A 25334-nucleotide genomic window follows, 5' to 3' on the forward strand; every position below is an offset into this window, starting at 1 on the left:
TGCAGCAACACTTAACCTTGATGTGTTCTGCTTCATAACACTTTTTCAGCATGTCTGGATTATCTAATCAGAGCACCTTCAAACTGGCAGTGGCCAGAAGTTAAATGGGATATCCCACTATTGGTCATGTTCACTTACAACTCAGCTTAGCTTCTTCATTTATTAGTTTGTAATTTAAGATGCTCATTAATTAGTAAAATATTATATCCTTTTACAACCATTATGATAATACTACTTACTTTTTGTTTCTCTAACTATAGAGAACTAAAGTAAAAATTATATATAAATTAGTGCCTTTATACAATTTTTTTTATATCAAGCAGTAAACTACAAAATGGTTGTGATAAAAGAGTATTTATTCTTTCTGAATGATGGCATCATGTTGCTTTTTTCAGGAGTAACTAGAACCGGGTGGTGGAGCAGTTGGTTGAATGCACATATTACAGTGAACAAAGATCAGGGTTCAAGTCCCCAGTCCTTTACAAGTGGTGAAGCTGTGCTGCAAGTATATGTTTGTCTCTCTTCCTCTATATCTCCCCATTTCCTCTAGAGTTCTATCTGTATATATCCAATAAATAAATACATAAATAAAAAATACAATACTTCAATAGGTCAACAAGATAGCCCACCTGGATAGTGTGCCTCACGATTCAGGTTCTAACCTGGTCTGTACCATGCTGGAGGAAGTCTCAGCATAATGTTGTTTTTCCTTCTCTTTGTTTCTTCCCTGAAAAAGTCATCTTAGAATGCTGAAACCCCAGCAACAACCAAAAAAAAAGGCAATGTATTTGTAGATGTTAATAATCTTGACAGTGTACTGGCTTACAAAATTAGAGAAGGGATGTTTGTCAAGTTTATACATATGTGTAACTCATGTTTAGGAAAAGAAAGAGAAACAAATATCAGCATAATGAAAGGAGTAGTAATATATATATATTATAATATATATATATAATATATATATATATATTCAGCCCTCATTAGTATAAAAGAGAAGCCATGGCATGTCATAACATAAATTTTTGTGGTAAACTAGTGGTGAACTGTGAGAGTCGGATGGTAGCACAGCAGGTTAAGTGCACGTGGCGCGAAGTGCAAGGAACGACATAAGGATCCCGGTTTGAGAAGCGGTGAGGCAGGTGTGCAGGTGTCTATCTTTCTCTCCCCCTCTCTTTTCTTCCCCTCTTCTCTCCATTTCTCTCTGTTCTATCCAACAACAATGGCGTCAATAATAACACAACAAGGGCAACCAAAGGGAATAAATAAATATATAAAAAAACCTAGTGGTGAACTACCATAGTGAAAAAGATAATTGTCATGAGATAAAAATAAAAATGATAGAAAAAAAACTAAGACACTTAACCATTCTGTTGCTTTGTATTAGATTCTGTTAAGGTTTAATGTGTTTATTAAGAGACAGAGAAAATGACCAGAGTATTATTCTGGAATATGTGATGCTGGGAATCAACCTTAAGTTCTCACGGTAGAGTACCCAATGCTTTGCCCACTGCACCACCTCCCAGACCACTCTGGGAGGTTTGATATACACTGTACTATAAATGAAACAGAAACATGTAGTCTGAGGTAAAACAAAGGAAACAAACAAAATAATCACAATATAATAACCAGATGAAGAGTTGAAGATTTCATTAGCACAGAGAACTTCACATTGCTTAATTTCAATTTAAGAGGTTACTTAAGTGGATGGCCTTCTAGAAATTTAATGGTGTGTTATGGTTCATCTGAACTTGTCAGATGGCCCCAAGCTGCTATAATTAGCTTTTCAATGTCAGACTCATTCACTCCTCGAAGAATCCTGAAATAGCCATTCTCTCCCCATGCCTTTCCCCAGGAATTGGCAGCAATCTGTAGGAAAAATATAAATAAAAATACTGAATATTATACTTGGATATGTTTTACTATTGCCTGTAATATGCATAGAACTCAAATTTAGCTTTAACTGGTTTTTGCTTACTACAGAGCATAATTATTGGAAACCTAAATGTGATCTAGATAAAAAATTTTAAAAGTGACAATAAACATCACATAAATACTGAGGCAATAATGATGACAATAAAGGCAAGATGTTGGGTTAATATCAGAAGAGCAATATAGATAAATTTACATGTGTATATCAACACATATCAATAGTTATATACATATTTTTGCTAAATACTTATGTCTAACAGTGCTATTGTTGAAGCTCAAATCCTACAGAACAAAGTTATATGCTGACTTTTCTAGTATGAAGTGAAAAAGATTGCTTTAAGAGAGCAGACAAAAAAGATAAACAGACCAGCTAAAAAGCTTATAATAAATTGAGTGACATAATCAAGGGAGGGGAGATAAGAATATAAAACAATAGAAAATATTTTGTTTTATTTATTTGCTCCCAGGATTACTTCCGGGGTCTAGTGCCTGTACAACGATTCCACAAGTCCCAACAGTAATTTATTTTTCCTGTGTGTGTTCTCTCTCTCTTTCTCTCTTTTATTGGTTAAGGGTAAGAAACAGGGAAGGGGAGGGAGAGAAAGAGAGACAGCAAGACAGAGAGAAGTGGAAACAATGCAGTGCTGTTCTACTCTGATAGTGAATCTTTCCTCCCTCTATCTCTGCAGGTAGGCACTGGAGTCTTTGCATGCAGTAATATGTATGCTCTACCTGGTGAGTCACCACTTGCCCTCAGACTTCTTTTTCTGTTTTCCTTGCTGTTGGACTTGTGTCTCCAAAGACATTTCCAAAGCAAGCCTTGTAGAGTGTAATGCCAGTATTTTCTTCTGTGTATTTTGATTTCCAGTGCAACTGGAAATATCCAACTCTTCAATCCATTTTAACTTAACTTTTGTTCATAGTGACATGTATTGGTTTTATTTCATCCTTTAGAACATTGCCATTCAATTTTCCGAAAACCATTTGTTGGAAAGACTCCATTCTTCATGTAATGTTATGGGATCCATTGTCATAAATGAACTATCTTTATATGTAAAGACTTATTTCTGGGCTCTTAATTCTCTTCATCTGATATGAGTGTATGTTTTGTTCTAGCATCATGCAATTTTGATTATGACAGACCTGTAGTATAATTTGAAATTAGCAAATAAAATTTGTAATATTTGTTCTGTAACTGAATTCTTGAGAGACCATAGCAGACCTAAGACCTGGCTTAGTTGATTAGACCATTCATCCATGAAAGCTTGAAAATATAAAGGTATTTGATTTTAAGCTGCAAAATGCTGAGTAATAATGGAAAGCTAATCTAGATGCTGAAATTGATGAATGTATATTTTATATCAACATAGATATTTATGAAACTTTTTCCTTACTTTACTTTGATAACCTGATGAACTAAATTTATAACTTTTTTTGCATAAAGACAGCCAGAAATTAAGAGGGAAGGAGGTGATAGAGAGGGAGAGAAAAGGAGACACATGTAACACTGCCTCACCCCTGGCAAAGCTTTCCTTCTGTATGTGGGCACCCAGGGCTCAAATCTGGGTTCTTGTGCATTGTAACATGTGCAGTCAACCTGGTGAACCATTACCTGGCCTCAAATTTCTGACTTTTGTATTAATTACTTCTATGACCCAAGTTTCACTTTAAGACAGAGATAGGAAGAAGTAGGCTGGGGTGGTAGCATGCTTTTTTAAGTGCACACATTACCATGTCCAAGGACCTGAGTTTGAGCCCACAGTACTTACTTGTGGAGGGGAAAGCTTCATGAACAGTGAAGCAGGTTTCTAGGTGTCTTTCTACCTCTTCCTCCCTTCTCAATGTTTCTCTATCCTAGCAAATAAAAATTAGAAAGAAAAAAAGGAAACAATGGCTTCCAGGAGTGGTGGTGGATTCATAGTGTTGGCACTCAGCCCTAGGTATAACCCTGGTGAAAATGTTTAAAAAAGAGAGACAGACACAGAGACAAAGAGAAGCAGAGTGAGAGAGAACAAATGAAACCACAGCACCAAAGCTTCCTCAAGTGAATGGGGATCCTACTGAATCTAGATCACATATATAATAATGCAGCACAATGTCCAGGTAAGCTATTTTGTCAGCCCTGACTTTTAGCATTGCTAGAACTGGCTTGTGTTAGTATGGGGGAATTGAACCTGGGTCTATGTGGCCTCAGGCAAGAAATTTTTTTTTTACATAACTATTATGCTATTTCCCCTGCCCAGCCCTGACTTTAGGTATTAAAACTTACTTCAAAACAAACAGAAAAGGGTACAGGCAGCAGGTAAGTGCACATAGTGTGAAGCTTAAAGACCCGCGGGGGTGGAGGGGTAGGGGGGTGGGTCCGCTTCACAAGTGGTGAAGCAGGTTCGCAGGTGTCTATCATTCTCTCCCCCCTCTTCCCCTCCTCTCTCCATTTCTCTCTGTCCTATTCAGCAATAACAAAGGCAAAAAAAAAAAATTGGGGAAATGGCCTCCAGGAGCAGTGGATTCATAGTGCAGGCATCAAGCCCCAATGATAACCCCAGAGACCACAGTAATAGTAATAGTATTAGTAATAGTAATATTAGTAATACTAAAATCGTAATAGCTTAGCATTGGAATTAAGTAGATGCATTCACACTTTGGCCCACCAAGTCCACTACTAGAAGCTATCCTAAAGATCCAGGGGTAAAAATATAAAGAGAATGTTTATGACTATTCAGTGCAGCACTGTTTCTTTTTTTTCCTTATTTACTAGAAAAATAAAACCTATTTATTATTGCTAGAATAAATACTCCTTGCTCATGATAAAGTAGCATTTTGAATATATTTCTTGATTATATTTTATAAACATTTTTTATATTCATGAGAGATTTTTGGCATATAATTATCTTTCTTGTATTACCATTTCCAAGTTTTGATGTGGCATTCAACACCAAATTTAAAATAATCTAGTAATTGTTGATTTCTCTCTATTCGTTAAAAGGGTTTGCCATAAAATTTATTCTATTTGTTCCTTAAATATTTGTAGGAATTTAACAGTGGATCTTTTTGAACCTGTTTTTCCCCCCCTTTTAGAGAATTTTTTAAAAATAAGCACAGCTTTTCAAATCATATAATGGCTTTAAATATTTTTAATCTCATATTTCCCGAGTTTTGATGAGTTTTTCCCTAGAAATATATCTATTTCGTGTATAAATATGTTTAAATCATATCTGCTATAGTTTAAAGTGTTTTAGCACATATTTTTCACTAAGCTTACTATATCTGTATAATATCTACTGAAACTATGCCAATGCCTTTTTATTTTTTGGATAGAACACACAGAAATGGAGAGAGGAGGGAAGACAGAGGAGGAGTGAAAGATAGACACCTGCCGACCTGCTTTACTGCCTGTGAAGTGACTCCCCTGTAGTTGGGGGGCCAGGGGCTGGAAGGGGTATCTTTATGCCTGCGGGTCCTTGAGCTTTGCGCCCGGTGTGCTTAACCTGCTGCGCTACCGCCGGACTCCCTCTTTTATTTCATTTCCACGACAACTATTTTTCTCTTTTATGAGTTTTCTTTTTTTTAATTATTTATTTAAGAAAGGAGACATTAACAAAACCAGAGGATAGGAGGGGTACAACTCCACACAATTCCCACCACCTGGTCTCCATATCCCATCCCCTCCCCTGATAGCTTTCCCATTCTCTATCCCTCTGGGTTTTCTTAGAAAACTGATTTTTTCAAAGAATCAACTATACTTTACTGCTATTCTGCATTGTATATCTACTTTCTCCACCATTAATTTTTGCTTTTCTTTTGTTGTTTCTTTCATTCTATCTTCGTTGCTGTTTCTCTAAATACAGTCTTTAAAAAATACGCACATATTTTTTATTTATGTATTATTGGATAAAGCCAGGGAGAAATTGAGAAAAGAGGAGGAGATAGGAAAAGAGACAGAAAGAAACCTGCAGCCCTGCTTCACTACTGATGATGCTTTCCCCTTGCAGGTGGGGACCAGGGTTTTGAACCCTGGTCCTTATACACTATAATGTGTGTGCTTAACCAGTGAACCATTGCCTGGCCCCTCTCTAAATACTATCTTATTATGAGACGGAGTTACTATTTAAGTAAATTATTTAAAGCCTACAAAGAAACTGGATTATAGGTATTCAAATAATATATCATCATGCACATATGAACTTTAACTCTTAACATTTAGTACCTTCAAATATTAGTTACTTCAAGTATTATTTTACTAATAAAATTGAAAGATTCAAATATAAAGAAACATCATTCTATTGAAATATATATATATACGTATATATATACATATATATGATAAATACAAGGACTGACCATACAATGGGGAAGTTGTGTCTATACAAGCATCTACTGAAAATAGATCTAATGAGTACAAGCCCTTTAAATGTAGTGCTGACTGAGATACAAGTATAAGCATTTTAAGATGTTAATAGTACAAAAATTTATTGTATTCATTTTAATTAAGAAAAAATCTGCATTTTTGTTTACAGCTTGAAATAAAAGGAGTTGAGAAAAGTTGAGGACTTTTACTAAAATAAATGATTCAAATTAATTTTTTAATTAATGGAGAAAATACTGATATGAGAAAAAGTATTGCAGTGATTTAGGTTATAACTAAATAAACAAAGGCAAAGACAATTCTGTAATACTCACTTGACAACAGGAATTAACGTGGACAAATTTACGTACCCAAAATTTTTCTTTCTGCCCTTGTGCTCCTCTCAATGTGCCCCATCTACAAATATTAAAAATGTGAGACTACTGGAATGAGGAAAACGTCTATCTCCCTCTTGATAAAGTGCAACATACTATCAGTATTATGTGCTTTTTAAAATTTTTCTTTTGACTTCATTTTGCTTTACTATGAAAATTCCATCACCGATGAAAAGAACTTTTCTTGTATATTTCTATTTTCATTTACCATAGAATTAATTATTACTTTACTAGTTCATATATATATATATATATACATGTATGTATATATATATATATATGAATGATTTGGAATTAAATGCATTAACCAAAGAATGTAAGTCCCAGGGGAAATGGAGTAGAGGGACTTTAAAATACATATAGTACTCATCTCTTTACATTAATCTCCAATAACTACCTTAAATGGCATGAGTGAAAAAGTTCTAAGACTACACATAAAAGTGTCTTGGAAAAATGCAAAATCTTTTGAACTTATTTTGCTCCAATGCCTGGAGATGGTACATAAGAAGATAAATAATGTTTAATAGAGGGGATTGTAAAGATATATCAGAAAAATACCCTGTGGGGGCCGGGCTTAGTGCAAAGACCAGAGCAAAGATCCTAGTTCAAGCTTCCAGCTCTCCACCTGCAGAGGGGTCACTTCAAAACGGTGAAGCAGGTCTGGAGGTGTCTTTCTCTCTCCCTCTCTATCTTCCCCTTTTCTCTCAATTTCTCTCTGTCCTATCCAAGAACAACAACAGCAACAAAAAAGGAAAAAAATAGCCTTCAGGAGCAGGGGCTTCCTGGTGCAGACACTGAGCCCCAGACATAACCTTGGAGGCAAAAAAAAAAAAAATCTGTGAAATAAATATTGCATATATTAGGACATATAATTTGGACACCTCTAGGGACTGAAACTCTGTTTTGGGGTAGGAAGAGCCACAAGTACATAAATTTAGCAAAATAACTACACATAATATCACTGCCACAGGGGGCAATCTAACTCTAAGTAAAACACACTATCTTTACAAAGGAGGAAAGGTATTTATTAAACACACAGTTGCATTTTTTTTGTTTTAGTATTACCAAGTAAAAGTGAAAGAAGCGGTTTTTGTTTGGAGATATTAAAGAAAAAAAACCTATTCCCTTGAGTTTGTTGAATTGTCTATGTTTCTCATATGTACCATATATGTTGTTATCATTATCCAAATAATTTTAGAACAGCATAGTAAGCATCAGTCATTTTTGTCTGGCCAATCTAATCAGTTATTTTGGAATTGACACAAATTTATTTTTAGTCATTGTGTATTATAACTTTAAAATATATATTATCAATCAATCTTAACCTATGGTGAATGCCAGTACTCATAATATATTTTATACTTAATCTAGGGTGAATGCCAGTACTCATTCTATATATTATACTTTGGATATATATAGCCAAAGTCACCAGAGAAACAAATCAAGTTTTTAATTTGTAAGTAAAGCTGTGAATCTGATATTTCAGAGACTAGAATGCATATGAAAGAAAATAATAAACAAAGGAGTGTTAACTTCCATGCCAAATTAATATGGAAGGAAGCATTCATATCTCACAAGAGAAGCAATTGTACAGTTCCTTTGTCACTGCCTCCCCCCCCCGCCCCCACGAAAAAACAAGAAATACCCATCCAACACAGAATCTACCTTTTGCACTGGGACCTTCAGCTTTTTTAATCCTTCTCTGTCTTCTTAGACAGTGCCTAATTGGTAATGAAATATCCTGTAGAGTCACAATGGGGCATTATAGAAAAATAGAACTATTGGTTCTTTTCAAAATATCCATGCTCTGAAAGACTGGGAAAAGTCACTTTGCCCCAGGTGATTTCTCACTGGTATCATAGCAGATTCATGTAATTAAAACTTCTATTGAAACTTGAATGAAAGTCAACTGGAGCTAAGCAAGAACACTTTCTATTATTTAGTATCTATATACTTCATATGTATATATTGATTATTAATTGCTGCAATAACAAATAGCTGAGGATTTCTAGAAAACTCTGAGGACATGATCTTTATAGCATTCAGATTTGTTCTAAATATAACAACAGTCATTTTTCTCTTTCATGTAGCTCTCTTCTTTTTATTCAATTATTTTTTGGGGAAATAAAATGTTACACATAGGTACAATTTCTCATCTCCCCAAAACAGAAAATATGCATACCACTCCAACCAATAACTGAAGTCGTTCTTCACCATCCTGCACTGGGTCTTCAACGCCCTTGATACCCACCCCACCCCTACTTCCCACTCTCCCACAATCTTTTGCTTTGTTACAATACTTAGTTCACTTTTCACCCTCTGCTTCCCATTTTTGTTTGTTTGTTTGTTTGTTTCTTATGTTCCACCTACAAGTGAGCAAGTGATATAAAAGGAAGTTAAAATATCCTGATGGGAGTGGTTGGAAGCATAAGATGAATATTATAGCTAATGCAAAAATTAAGAAAATTCTGAAAAATAATGTAAGCCTTATAAAACAGATATTTTATATTAGTTTAATGGCTGCATCTCCAACACCTAAAATTGTAACTGCACATAATCAACCCTCAATAAATATTTGATGGGAGTATTCAACTTTAGTATACTGTCATCGGAAATAAATGAATGGGTACATTTCAAGAACTAATTCTTGGGGAGAAAAAGTGATAGTATTTGTTGTCTAATTCATATTGACAGAAACAAGTAAGAAAAAAAATTAAAACTAACTCCAGGAATTTCATGTTGAGTGAGTGTTATATCAAACGTGACATCACTAGAGATGTACTTCACATCACACTAAGATGTATTTCTGACAATCAAGTTGATTTATCACTGCCTGAGACTGTAATTACTCAGTTGCTTCATCTTTTAAGTTCTTTTTACCAATAGCAGTTCAGCATCTTAAGTTTTAAACTCACAACTTTTCAAAGTTTCTGACAAGTAAACCTGTCATTGTAAGAACCAGAGAATGCTGTTATTAAAATGAATTATGAAAGAAATATTCACCAGCATAGTGAAAAAGTCTTCTTTTTAATTTTTATTTATTTATTTGTTTGTTTATTTATTTATTACCAAAGCAATGTTCAGCTCTGGCTTATGGTGGTGCAGGGGCTTAAACCTAAGGCAGGAAAGTCTGTTTACATAACCATTATGCTATCTACCCTCCTCCTGAGAAGTTCTTCTTGATAATAATTAGTATCTCACTTATGTCAAGATTGTATTTGTTTAGGAATCAAGCTCCTTAAAGTATGTGTCACACCCATATAATAATATGTAGCTGAAAGGAGAAATAAATGCACTGGCATGTTTGATAGTAGACATATTATATTGTAGAAGAATCATCTAGATCAAAATGTTGTGAGACTTCTGATGATTCGTTACTTCTAAGGTCACAGGATAAACCCAATAAACTTTCCCTAAAGAGTCAAATTCTGGATCATATGGAAGGTCCATGTCTAGCCTTCTGAGAGTTTTCCAGACTGCTCTCCACAGAGGCTGTACCAATTTACATTCCCACCAGCAATGTAAAAGGGTTCCTCTGTCCCCACAACCTCTCCAGCATTTGTTGCTGCTGTCCTTTTTGATGTATGCCATTCTTACAGGAGTGAGGTGGTATCTTAGTGTTGTCTTAATTTGCATTTCTCTGACAATCAGTGACCTAGAGCAGTTTTTCATATGTTTGTTAGCCTTTTGGATCTCCTCTGAGGTGAATGTTTTGTTCATATCCTCTGCGCATTTTTGGATGGGGTCATTTGCTTTTTTGGTGCTAAGTTTGCTGAGCTCTTTATATATTTTGGTGATTAGTTTCTTGTCTGATGTCTGGCATGTGAAGATCTTCTCCCATTCTGTGAGGGGTCTCTCTGTTTGTTTAATAGTTTCTTTGGATGTGCAGAAGCTTTTCAATTTGATGTAGTCCCATTGGTTTGTTTCTGCTTTAGTCTTCCTTGCAATTGGGTTTGATTCATCAAAGATGTCCTTGAGGTGTAGGTGGGAAAGTGTTTTACCAATGTTTTCCTCTAAGTATTTGATTGTTTCTGGTCTGACATCTAGGTCTTTGATCCATCCTGGAGCTCAGCTTCCCCAGAGACACACCCTACTAGGGAAAGAGAGAGGCAGACTGGCAGTATGGTCCGACCAGTCAACGCCCATGTTCAGTGGGGAAGCAATTACAGAAGCCAGACCTTCTACCTTCTGCAACCCTCAATGACCCTGGGTCCATGCTCCCAGAGGGATAGAGAATGGGAAAGCTATCAGGGGAGGGGGTGGGTTATGGAGATTGGGTGGCGGGAATTGTGTGGAGTTATACCCCTCCTACCTTATGGTTTTGTTAATTAATCCTTTCTTAAATAAAAAAAATAATAAAATAAAATAAAATAAAGAAGTAAATCAGATATTAAAAAAGAGTCAAATTCATATCTTCTGAGCAGACTGATAGCATATTAGTAGATATAGATCCAGACAGATTATTTTTAAAATTTCTAGACAGACATGTAAAGAAGTTTTATGTAGTATAGCCTACTTGAACCGGAAATTTTGTAGGAAAACAGGAAACAAATACATAAAGCGTGATAAGAAAGACCGACTTTTTTTTTATTAAGGAAATGAAAATCAGATAAGATACAAGTATTGCAAAACCACCAGACAAATCTCAATTTATAGCAACGATATGACTACTCTAGATTAAAAATTTTGCTTTTGAGGATGAGATTTCAGACAAATTCTCTGTTCCCCTTACACAAAAAGTTGAAAATATCTACAATAAGAATAAAACAAAGACATACATTTTTTATCTTATGAATGTTCAATCATAAGTATTTAGTCCCTTCATTCAAAAAATGTTTATGTCTGGTAAATGTGGCAGTGCTGAATATGATAGGGAGCTATCAGAGAATAATCATGCTTGCTCAAAGATGAACAAATATGGACTCTGTAGGTAAGCAAAATAAAATGAAGTCATTCTCTACTACTAACTTCTTTAGTTAAGCAAAATGTAAGTTTACTGAATCCAAGATTAGATTCTTTTAAAAAACATGTTGTCAAGGAAGTTCACATTTTAGCATGAAAGCTAATCATCGTAATTAGTTATTTTTTATTGGACGAGCAAATGAAGATTTAAAAATTACCATTTTATATGAAAATGCTATGTGGGTGGACTGAGAAGGGGAGAATTGCTAAATGGAAGGAATCTTTTGTTTTACACAAAAGATTGTCTGAGGTTCTAAGGTTCTAGGTCTAGCACTCTGCACAACAATATGCCAGAACTGAACAATGTTGGTTAAAACAACAAAGGAGGAAGGAGAAAGGAAAGAAGGCAGGAAGACAGGAAAGAAGAAAGGAAGGAAGAAAGGAAGGAAGGAAGGAAGGAAGGAAGGAAAGAATAAAGGGAAGAAAGAAAAAAAAGAAGGGAATGAAAGAAAGAAAGGAAAGGAAAATAAATGCTACATATATATGTATGTTCTTAGTATTAATCATCCAACCAAGACTATTTATTGCCTACCATATTTCTTAACCTACTACAGCCTAACATTCCAAAAAAATACATAAATAAAAAATATCATATCACATATATTTTGACCAATGAAAAAATGAATAGAGGACATCTGTGAGAAGATTCCTTCCAATTTATATTCCAGTCAAAATAGTCTTTTGTGTGGATTAGGTGCCATTGCACCCAGTGCACACATTACTATTTTCCGGGTCTCAGGTTCGAAGACTGGTTCAAATATCTTTGGCGGGAAAGTTGATGTGCTGTAGGTGTCTCTCTGTGTTTTTATATCCATGTTCCCTATCAATTTGTCTCTGTCTTTATTAGAAAAAAAAAGTTAAAAAAAATGGACAATAGGAAAGGTAGATTCATCATGCGGGCAAGCACTGAGCACCAGTGATAACTCTGGTAGCAATTTTAAAAAATCTATAGTGGAACTGAGAGAACTATCTATCTGTATTTAGTCCATTAGCAAAATATATGTTAAGATGTCCACAATCACCTAAAATGCACGGGGATTTGAATACACAAGATCAAAACAATCCATAATCAATAACAATTAACAAGGGAATACTAATGATGATATACTTTGAGATAAAAACCTATGTGCTCTGAAGATACAAATAGAAATGACATTTTATCTGCACAAAAAATTTAACACTAGGAGACTCAGATTATAGAAAATCCCAGTGATAAACCTACTGAACTCATGAGTTAAATCTGGCCCACTGCCTATTTTGGCAAATAAAGTTTTATGGAATAATCAGGTTCATTACCTTATTATCTATCTCTGCTAATGGTAGAGTGATTAGTGAAGACCATATGCCCTTTCTAATTAAACTGACTTCAGTCAAATTTATTTGCTTCATTTGTAAGATGACTTATACCAAAAGGTACTAAGTAACATATCACAAATATATGGTAAATGTCTAAAGTAATATACCATCTAAGTAGTAATAAAGAGAATGATTGGAAGAAGTCAGAAATTGGGTTGGGAGATCATTTACAACTGTGATGAGGGAGAAAAGAATTGACCTTGTCCTGTCCAACAACGAATACATCAACAACAACAACAATAATAACTACAACAATAATACTATAAGGGCAACTAAAGGGAATAAATGAATATTTTTAAAAAAAAGAAAAAAAGGAATTTTCCTTGGATAACCTGAAGATAAAGCCAACTGTTAGTAATGACATACTTAAGAGAATAGCTTGAATTAATGTTAATGCTAGGAACTACTACATATACATATACATATACATATACATATACATATACATATACATATAACCTGGAGGAGAGCTGTAAACAATCACAGATAGATGAAAATGACAACGGAGAATAAAATGAAATGAAACAAAATGAAAGAGTGTGAAATTGAAGGACGGAAACTAATCAGACTAATAATTCAATCAGGGTTGCATTCATTAGATTCAACTGCTGGCATTTTATAAATGTAACAAATATGCTTATAGTAGCAGTGGATCTGGGAAAGAACAATATATAATGCATTTATTTTGAGGACAAAATAAACCAAGGTTGTCACTTAGTATCACAAGTAGTACTCATTCTCCATCTGCAAAATTCATTTTGCTGTAATTGTCCCATGTCGATTGCAAGACAGACATGTTTAAACTTTCTGAAACATCTTACTGGCATGCAGTTGAATACTGAACAATTCAAAAGGTAGGAGTATTAGTGCCAGCACAATAAAAAACCCACATATAGCTTGTGATACCCACCCCCAACAAGAATGCTAGTAGTTTGTTATTGACCAGAAGCTTTACCAAAAGCATAAATATTTGACTGACAACTATTTAGTATGTTATATGGAATATGCCCTAGGTCAGATTGATGGAGTTAACAGTTAATAGTATTTATATACTTTCCTCATATTTGGGAGCTACTCTCTGCCCTAACCCAGCTTTCTAGTCCTATTCTCAACTCTGACACCATCTTCCCAGGCAGTACTTTTAGTTCACCTGCATGCTAGCTATCAGGTTCAGGCAAAAATTACTAAAATCATGGGCCCCTTTAAACATACCTAAAATAGACTTTCTAGCTTTTTCCCATGTGAAGAGCCCTAATCTCATTTTCTCTATTCCTATTTTTTGGTTCCTGATTATTAAATAATTTGTCCCTTTACCACCTTTCAGCCACCAAGTTGCAGATGCAACTATGATTTTATCCTGACTTCCCTGAGCAGACAACCTCATCAATGTGTCCAGGAACCTCACCTCTCCAAAGCACTAACCAACTAGGGAAAGATAGACACAGGCTGCAGGTATGGATCAACCTGCCAAAGCCCATGACTAGTGGTGAAACAATCACAGATGTCAGAACTTCTACCTTCTGTACCCCATAAATAATTTTGGTCTACACTCCCAGAAGGAGAAAGAATAGGGAACCTTCCAATGGAGGGGATGGGACATGTAACTCTGGTGGTGGGAACTGTACGGAACTGTACTCCTATCATCTTACAATCATGTTAATCATTATTAAATCACTAATAAATAAAAAAGAATAAATTAATCTAATGAAAAGATAGCATTATTAACACTATTGTAAGAAGCTACACCCCACACTACCCTCTTCTCTTTTCTTTTAAGAGAAAGAAGAGAAGAAAAAAATACTTTTATAATGAGGGTTAGAAAGAGCTCACCAGGGAAGGTATATATGTTTCCATATGCATAGCTTAGGTTCAAATCCTGACACCACATAGGAAGTTAAATGACACTGGAGGGAGCTCTGATGCTGTAATCTCTCTCTTTTTCTAACTCTCTCTCTTCAACTGAAAGGAAAATTTGATCTAGGAGAAGTGAACTTGCATAGGCATAATAAGGCATTGGCAAAAAATAAGACAAAAAGTTTATCTTTAATGAAAATATCTTTGTAGTACAATTACCATAAGTTTACGTCATATATTTACAAGATGAATTGTCTGTCATTACTTCTTTCAATACTGTTTTATATGATACAAAATACTATGGATGTTATCATTAACACAAAATATCAAAATGAAAATATAGCATAAGAAAATAAATTTACATTTATTTACAAGTATGAAAGTTTATGTATATAAGTATTTATTTTAAAATTTCCATGATTGAACATGCATAGTTTAAACCCATTTTATTCAAGGGTCAACTGTTGTCAGTAAGATTATGCCTGCTTCTGACCAGAGATGTAATTGTAAAGTTCCACAGCAATGCACTCCTTTTATCAAATACTCTCATTTCTTTCATCAAAACTGCCACATATCACATTCCTGGTAAGAAGTATAAAATCTTGACCCTAGATACTGAAGTAGTAAACTTTCACTAAGGCTTTCTAAATATTTATAATCACTTCCCCAAAAGTCCTGAAAGTGCATTCTCTTTTAAAGAATAGCTAACTCACACCAAGTTGTCAGAAATTAGAAGCTACTAAAATTCTTCCTTTCAATAGTTATTCCATCCACCACCTTGGAAAAGTTCAAAAGCACATATTGCCTAACCTTTATCTGAATTCTATCACATTTCAAATTTTGACAGCATTAACTTCAAAAAATACATCTGATTATTTAAAAACAAAATTAGAATTATTGGTGCAGAAGAAAAAGGAGAACACATTCTTGATGAAATAATAGCAGAGAACTTCCCCAAATGAAATTGGAAAACATATAAATATATAAGAAGCTCAGAGAATTCCAAATAGAATTGATCCAAAGATACATACATCAAAACACATCATAATCAAACTGCCAAAGACCAAAGATAAAGAAAATTTATGGGAGAAGATCTTTATGCAACACACATCAAAGGACTAAAAACCTAAGTACGTAAAGAACTCAGTAATCTAAGCACACAAACATATAAAAAGTAGCCCCATTAGAAAATGGGGCCAGGGAAAAGATAGAAATTTCACTGATAAAGAGATATAGAGGTCCAGTCGAGATATGATGTTTAATGATGGCCCTCTAGTCAGTACCAGACCAGCCTACTAGAAAAAAAAATAGAATAAAATGTAGTTGAACAAAACACTAAAGCAAACTTGGGCATCATAATGTAATTTATTTAGATGTCAAATTATATAGTATATTTTGATTTTACTACTCTAACCAATATAATCAACTTGATTCAACAGACAAAAAAAATAAGAAAGTAAAGTTTGCTTTTCAATAATAAAGAATTATACTTACCCTTGTTATAAAGCAAGTCTTAAAACATTGTTCAAAGTTTTCCTTGAAAAATTAAAGAAATCTATGGTCTCACTTTTCTATTAATATAATCAAATCAGTTGTTTGGGTGTCTAATCTTTGCTCAATATGTAACAATTAGGAACGTATCACTTTACATATAATTATATGGAAAATACTATCTGTCTAAAATCATCCATGAGGCCTCATGATGGCACACCTGCTTGAGCCTATATGTCCATGCTAAAGGACCCCACCTACAGGGGGGGATGTTTTACAAATGGTATGACAATGTTGAAGTTCTCTCTCTCTCTCTCTCTCTATCTATCTATCTATCTATCTATCTCTCTACCCCCTGCCTTCCCTCCCTTGTTCCCAGTCTATCTAGTAAATACATATTTAATAAATAAATAAAATAATCATAATAAAAGGACTTAACTGGTTCTCACTTCAACAGCACAAGTACTAAATTGGAGCCATACAGAAATTACTGTGTGTGAGAATTTCATGCAATTCTGCAAAGCATCCCATATTTTTAGCCTTGGAGATGGTACAGTGGACAAAGTGTTAGACTCTCAAGCAAGAGGTGAGAGTCTTTCATGAAAAAAAAGAAAAATATTTTTAAAGGGTTGGACTGACATTTAATCAAAGATTAACTCCAGTGTGCCTGTTCTTTGTATAATATAGCATCATCTCCATAATCAAGATTAGCCCTACACTATTCTGAAAAGAAAAAAAATCCTAGATTTTTGAGTTCGGGATATGTGCCTCATAATCCATGTTTTGTTTTTTTTTAATCAATGTCAAAAGCTTTTTCTGATTTTTTAAAGACAAAGTCTGTTACCATATCTCCATGAGAAAAAAAAATATATGTATATATTGCTATTGCTGTTGTTTGCTTTTGGGTAAAAAAATAAAGGCTATTTTACTGAGGTAGCAGCATAGAGTATAATGAACGTGGTCTATATTTGAAGTGTCAAATCAATAAAACACCAATGTCAACCAAGAAACAAATAGAGCGTAAACCATTTGAAGTAGTCAATTTGAAGTAGTACTGACAGGCAAGACAACGTAAGTCAACCATCACTAAAAATAGAAGAAAAAATCACTTTCACCATCTCTGGTTGTCTCTCCATTTCTTCTCTGTCAATGAGTTTAGTTCAAGTGATCCTAAGTCTGTTGAATTTTTGGTGGACTTCCAGAATGAATGATTGATATCTTTCCATAACTGCACCAAGTAAGTCAGTCTTATTTTTCAAGGTTCTTCATACTTTTGTTTCAGTATCTCCAAGACTTAGCAAGGTACATAGTACATCATCATTATACAGTAAAAATGGTTGATATTTTAAGGTGAAAGCACTGTGGAGAGTATCTACATAGATTTTATAATTGTATTTGCTTTTAGTTTCCAAGATGCTTCTGCATATTTGGAAGTCATTCAGTATAATAGCCAAAGAGTTACTTTAGCTTTTGTATAATCTCAACAATTAGGATTTTTTCTTTTTAATAATTTTAATACACATTGTATGAAATAATATGAATGCCAAGTAACTTCACATAAGATAAATCAAAATTGAAGATAGAGATAAAAAGAATATTCTAAAGTAATTTATACCTACCACTATTCCAATAGATGCAAAAGAAGAATCAAAGGTCATTCATTCTTTTTTTTTCTTCTGCAGGCACCATTATCAGCAGACCCAAAGCACATTTTTTAGTACTTGCTTTACATAATATTTCATCAATATAACATGCTGCCAATTATTCCTGCTTCCTTGGGACACACCTCCTTCCCCCGGCTATCACATTAAGCTTGGTTCTCAAATTTTGACTCCTTAGTTTCCTTTTCTATCTTCTTCTTCTCTATTTTATTTTTAAATGATGACATCATTCAAGTTTTGATCTATAGTATTTTTTACTCCTCTGGCTTTAATTGCTACCTAAATATTGACAATTTTAATTTTCTTTCCTTTCCTTTTTTTTTACCACATCACTGGCTAGTTCTGGCTTAATCCAGGGGGATTGAACCTGAGACATTGGAGCCTTAGGTATATGAGTCTTTTTGCGTAACCATTATGCTATCAATCCCAATCCAATACAGACTTTTAAATAGCTTCCCATTGATCTTATAAAAGTAGGTGGTTTCACTCCAGAAATTTATATGTGGTTTGTGTATGTATGTGTGTGTGTGTGTGTGTATGTATGTGTGTGTGTGTGTGTGTGTGTGTTTGACACTTCCACTTTGAAGTCTTCAGATATCATAAACTCAATGTATCTACATTTAATTAGTATCTTGGTTTCCCTGCCTTCATCTTTTCTTCTATGCTCTCTGTATCAATGAAAGGTACAACTGTGAAACTGATTGATCCTGCAAGATCTTTGGGATTTACAGATGATATTTTTCCCTCCAAAATATACACCATTCAGTAAATGCTAAGTCCTGTCAATTTTAAAATAATGTATGACTCATATCTAATCTATTTATTCATCTCCAAATGCTGCCAATCAAATCTAACATACTATTATTTAACCATGGCGTCTGACTTTACTGTTCTTCCAACTACTTTAAAGCCAAGGATTTCACACAGTATGTGTTTACTCTTTCCTGTGAGCCCTATATAATAGCCTTTTTTAATTTTTAAATTTCATTATTGGGGAATTAATGATTTACATTCTACATTAAATACAATAGTTTGTACATGCATAACATTTCTCAGTTTTCCATATAACAATACAACCCCCACTGGGTCCTCTTGTCACCCTTCGTGGATCTGTATTCTCCCTACCCCCCACCCCAGAGTCTTTTACTTTGGTGCAATACACAAGTACCAATTCAGGTTCTACTTGTGTTTTCTCTTCTGATACTGTTTTTCAACTTTGGCCTGAGAGTGAGATCATCCCATATTCGTCCTTCTGTTTCTGACTTATTTCACTTAACATGAATTTTCAAGGTCCATCTAAGATTGGCTGAAAATGGTGAAGTCACTGTTTGTTATAGCTGAGTAGTATTCCATTATGTATATATACCACCACTTGCTCAGCCACTCATCTGTTGTTGGACACCTGGGTTGCTTCCAGGTTTTGGCTATTAAAATTTGTGCTGCTAAGAACATATGTGTACACAGATCTTTTTGGATGGGTATGTTGGGTTCCTTAGGATATATCCCCAGGAGAGGAATTGCAAGATCATAGGGTAGGTCCATTTCTAGCCTTCTGAGAGTTCTCCAGACTGTTCTCCACAGAGGTTGGACCAATTGACAATTCCACCAGCATTGCAGGAGGGTTCCTTTGACCCCACAACCTCTCCAGCATTTGCTGCTGTTACCTTTTCTGATATACGATGTTCTCACAGGAGTGAAGTGGTATCTCATTGTTGTCTTGATTTGCATTTCTCTGTCAGTCAGAGACTTGGAACATTTTTTCACATGTTTCTCAGCCTTTTGGATCTCTTCTGTGGTGAATATTCTGTTCATATCCTCCCCCATTTTTGGATGGGGTTATTTGTTTTATTGTTGTTGAGACTGGCAAGCTCTTTATATATTCTGGTTATTAGGCTATGTTTGATGTATAGCATGTAAAGATCTTCTCCCATTCTGTGAGGGGTCTCTTGGTTTGGGTAGTGGTTTCTTTTGCTATGTAGAAGGTTTTTGATTAGTCCCATAGGTTTATGCTTGCCTTAGTCTTCTTTGTAATTGGATTCATTTCATTGAAGATGTCTTTAAAATTTATGTGGAAAAGAGTTCTACCAATATTTTCCTCTAAATATCTGAGTGTTTCTGGTCTAACATCCAAGTCCTTGATCAATTTGGAATTTACTTTTGTAGTTGGTGAAATATAGTGGTTCAGTTTCATTATTCTGCATATTTCAACCCATTTTTTCCAACACCATTTGTTGAAGAGACTCTGTTTTCCCCATTTAATAGTCTGGACACATTTGTCAAAGATTAGATGTCCATAGGTGTGAGGGCTTACTTCTGGGCTCTCGATTCTATTCCACTGGTCAGTATGTCTACTCATGTTCCAGTTCCAAGCAGTTTTGATGACAATGGCCCTATAATACAATTTGAGATTTTTGGGATTGTGATGCCTCCAGTTCTGTTCTTTCTTCTCAAGATTGTTTTGGCAATTCTAGGTCTTTTCTGGTTCCAGATAAACATTTGTAGCATTTGTTCTATTCTCCTAAAAATGTGGTTGGGATCTTTATGGAGATAGCATTAAATTCGTATATGACTCTGGGTAGTATATTCATTTTGATGATGTTAATTCTTCCAACCCATGAATATAACAGCCTTTAGTAAAAGGAGTAGAGCACAACTATATACTAATCTCTATATGTATATAATATAATGAATTTTAACATAAATATAGAAACAACCCAAAAGTTTTGAGTCAAAACATATAAATATTATTAAAATTATCTCTAAAATTTCTTTAACATGTATTCATTTTTGGTAATATGTTAACTATATAAGGAGTATAAATATGGTGCTGAATTCATGTATTTGAAGTATCAATAACAGTTGCAAGGAACTTCAACACTGCATAAAGTTGCTAGTAACAACTGTTTTTGTCTTCTTCATCGTCATGATCACATTATTACAATTACTTCAGTAGCTCTGATGAGCTCATTTTTTATAAACATCAATTTAATTGAGAATTATGTAATAGATTTAGTAAATGAATATAAATCAGTGCTGTTATGGTTGTTGATCAAGGGCTAGGAGATGGCTCACCAAACAGTACAACCACCTTACAAAGTCTAAAGTGCTGGCTTCAAACTTCTGCACCATCTAAGAGCACTATGGCGTCATGGAAAGCTCCAGAGATGGTGGAAAGACACTGTGATGTTTCTCCCTCTTTCTTTTTCTGTTTCTGTCTGATCTTTATTTTTCTCTCTCTCTCTCTGAAATACAAAGAAAGAAAAAAATCAACACTGTGGTAGTGTAGTAATGTGCATTCGCAGATCCCTGATACCGTAAAAAATATCATTATCTCTTCGAAATACCTTTAGTTTAATGTAAACTTTTAACAGGATATCAACCTTATAAATAACTACAGATCTTTTAAAAGTATGAAACTCTAGTTTATATTATGAAATTATCGTGATCCATTATCAAAATCTGAAGAAACAATAACATAAAACAAGTCTTTTATACTAATTTCCTTAAAAGTTGTAAACTTAAAATAAATTGTTAACAAATCATGTTTATTAGTATATAAAGTCCAGGGGCCTTTACAAATATAATTGAATCAAGTGAAATAATTTGCTCATTTCAGTAAATATTAAAGTTTTATAATAATGTTTATATTGTTATTTTTGCCATGAAGGTCAGTTCTGGGGTTTAGTGTCTACACCAATACACTACTTTCTGCTACTATTTATTCATTCATTCATTTATTCATTCATTCATTCATTCATTTTTTGCTACCTAGGTTATCTCTGAGGCTGACAGCCTCCATTAAATCATTTCTGGCAGTCATATTCTTCTTTTAAGTTTTCTTTTGATATGGGATTGTGACAGTGAGAGACGGGGAAAAAAAAAAAGAGTAGAGATAACCTGGAGCACTGTAACACTGCCAATGAAACTCCCCTTTCTAGGTGAGGACAAGGGACAATGCAGGTTCCTTGTGCATAGCCACGTGAGAGTTTTATCTGGTGAGTCAACATCTGCTTCCTATAATAATTTTTATATTTTATGTGTTTATTAATGAGAGAGATATGCAGAGATAGATGGAGATAGAGACCCTAGCACTACTCCGCTCTAATGGTGGTGCTGGGGATTGAACCTGAGACCTTGGAGCCTCAGGCATGGGAATCTTTTTGCATAGCCATTGTGATAACGCCTCAGCCCCCTATAGTAATTTTTAAAAGTTACCATAATCAAGTATTTTAGAAAACCATTATTATGACAAACACTATATTGATGCAAAAGACAAAATATTGTTAAAGGAGCTTAAGAAAAAAAAAATTAAGAAAGGGAAAAGCATGAAATAAAAAGTGGGCTGGGTGTGGTGTATTGCACTAAAGCAGAGAAATTTTAGAAAGGACAGAAAAGGAATAGACTGTGGGGGAAGGGCTTGAAGTTCTCTTCATGATGGTGCAAAACAACCTAAGTTAGAAGTGAGAGTATTTTGCGGACATCTATAACAAAGAGATGAGAAAGCATATCCTTTTGTCAACAACTATCCTGTAATCCATTAGGTACCCAAAAGGAAAAAAAAATAGTAAGCAATAAAGGAATTCAATTTAAATGTGGAAAGGAGAAATGAGTATTAAAATACCCAGTTAGTGAGATGTAGAAGGTCTGCACAATTGAATAATCTTAAGAGAAGTCTTTTGTTTTATACTGAGTTGTTTTGATGTGTTGAGTAGAATATTTTCTAAGCTTGTCAATATATAAAAAGTTAATTTCTTCTTCAAAATTCACTATTTCCCCTAAGACTGCTGTCATATTTACCCACACCAAAATCATATTTTATTTTTACCCTATGAATTACTACACATGTCAAGACAAATTGAGAGAAACAAAGTTATGTTTATGAAATGCAATTATGTAAAGTGATCAGCTTGCAAATACCAATTCCATAGCTTATGATTCAAATTTGAGTTTAGAAATATTACTTATTTCAGTAGACCTTGATTTATAGAAGTCAAGATGGAATCATAGTAATATCGTTTCATTTTTGTTTTAGTCTACCTCATAATTAGATTAATGTTATTGAATATGTCTATAAAATTTAGATGGAAAAAAGTGCTGCCAATATTTTCCTTTAAGTATTTTGTAGTTTCTAGTCTAACATCCAAGCCTTGTTGGAAATTTTAGCAAAAGTCTTTATGAAATTTTAAATATGTGTAGTCACAGAAAGAACTGAATTTTAGACAGAAAAAGTGATACATTTATTTTTATTTTATGGAAATTTGAAGGAAATGCAAAATGTATTGATTTAGTAAATTATTACTGTGTATATGTGTACATACAAATAAAATATATGCATATACATATTTATAATAGTACTGGTAAAGTATTAAATTTGAAGGCAGAATGAATTAAGCTTTAAGGAAATTCAATAATTCCTAGAATGTTCCAAGCTGTAGCCATGGACTGTAAGTTCAGTCTAACAGGGACTTGGAGGTTATATAAGATACAGTGCTAAATATCCATAAATATGGGGCTTGGGTTATATCAATGTGATAAATAGTAAACTACATTCATAATTTAGTAAATACATACATATATTTATAGTACATATAGAATACATACATTCTCAATTGTTTGAGAACAATTCTTTGCTCTAATCCTGCTTCCTAGTTTTACTCTCAATTCTGACACCACCTTCCCAGACAATATTTCAAGTCTACTCCCATGTTAACTATCAAGCTCAAGGAAAGATTTATAAGACATAGACGCCTAGAAACATATCTAAAATAGTTTTCCTAGTTTCCTTCCACCCTAAAATTTCTATTCTCATCTGCTCTATTCCTACTTTATGGCTTTTGTTTTCCATTTTACTGCCTGACTTCCCTGGAGAGATGACCTCACTAATGCTTTCTGTAACCTCAATTATCCAGAGTCTTACCCCACTAGGGAAAGCAGAAACAGGCTGGGAGTATAGCTCAACCTGTTAATGGCTTGTCTAGCAGAAAAGTAATTACAGAACCCCAAGGACTCCTACTTTCTTCACCCTAAAAAGAATTTTGATCCATATCACCAGTGAGGTAAATGATAGGGGAAGTAAACAAGGGCTCTATATCTCCATTCCACCAGGACTGAAAGCATTTGTCATCAGGAATCATGTATTTATACCAGAAATGAAAGGGAAGTAAATGTGGAAAACACCAGAGGAAGCAGAGAACTGCTTCTCTTATCTGAGAGAGAAGAGGAAAAGAGCAAAGACATTTGGAAGTAGGAACAGGTATAGAGGTGACTTAAATGGGGAGTAAAGGCATGATTACTGAAAAAAATGGATGGCAGAAAATGTATATAGATAGTTATAGAATCAAACTGTATTGGTGACCTTGGGAGAACTTCTGCACCTTCCATTGGAGGGGATAGAAACACAGAAATCTGGTGGTGAGAACTGTATGGAATTTTACCCCTGTTATTTTATGATTTTGTAGATCAATGTTAAATCACTAATATTTTTTTAAAAAGATCCAACATCTAAGTTTCCTGTTTCCGGTAAAATTGAATAAAAGGATAATTTTTTCTTTTATCATGTGCCAACAATTCTACTGTAAACCATTAGCCTTCCTATAAAAATTCACATTTTATAAGGATTTTGTAAGTATGAGGATTGTGTTACAGTTCTGTTATACTGATTGCAAATATGATAAGTTCCAAATAAATGTATTATTATGTTAGTTTATCCATTTAATTTTGTAGAGCTGTGGTCTCACCATTTCTCAATGAACATTCTCATGTAGCAGAAAGGGATTGGGAAGTATAGAGAAAGTTAGTGAAATGTCTATAAACTCAAAGTCTATATCTCTGGAATTTCTTCCTTTAAATTTTAGAAAAATTTGGATTTATACTCTAAAACACAGCTATGTTTGTTCAGATATAAAAAATTCCCTGCCAAATCATTTACATTTTCCAGTCATCTTTGCACATGAGTGGAATCATGAATAAATTACAGCCAAAGGAATATAAATAGAGTGATATGAACTGTTTCTAAGTCAAGGATGTAAACCAACTTGATTTAAAAAGCCTTTCTCATTTTTAAAAGATGAGAATCACAACATCTGACTCCAAGAGATGGCACTGCAATAAGAAAAGCACTCTGAGTCACCCAAAACTAGAATCAGTCCTATTGAACTATTATGTGACCATGCAATAGCATCCTCCATTCATTCCTTTGTTTCTATTTTGTATTTGTTGATTTCTTGCCTCACATATGCATTATTTCACTTCTCCATGGCTGCTTTTCTTAATCCAGATGGAGGGGGAGAGAGAGAGAAAGAGAGAGAATGGGAAAATGGCAGACACCAAAGCACTGGAACT

General features: G+C 34.2%; 1 protein-coding gene across 5 annotated transcripts in view; it reads right to left on the reverse strand.

Moving 5' to 3' along the window:
- Positions 1-1358: 1358 nt before the first annotated feature.
- Positions 1359-25334, reverse strand: part of TINAG (tubulointerstitial nephritis antigen) — a 75435-nt gene continuing 51459 nt past the window's right edge. For all 5 annotated transcript variants that reach the window (XM_016185314.2, XM_016185317.2, XM_060190014.1 and 2 more), the window contains 2 exons: positions 6646-6691; positions 1359-1866 (listed from right to left, as the gene is read on the reverse strand). In XM_016185314.2, coding sequence (XP_016040800.2) covers positions 1732-1866; positions 6646-6691 — 181 coding nt within the window. In that variant the 3' untranslated portion in view covers positions 1359-1731. The remainder of the gene's footprint in view (positions 1867-6645; positions 6692-25334) is intronic.

Source organism: Erinaceus europaeus, chromosome 4, assembly GCF_950295315.1.
Source record: "Erinaceus europaeus chromosome 4, mEriEur2.1, whole genome shotgun sequence".
NCBI classification, from domain to species: Eukaryota; Metazoa; Chordata; class Mammalia; order Eulipotyphla; family Erinaceidae; genus Erinaceus; species Erinaceus europaeus.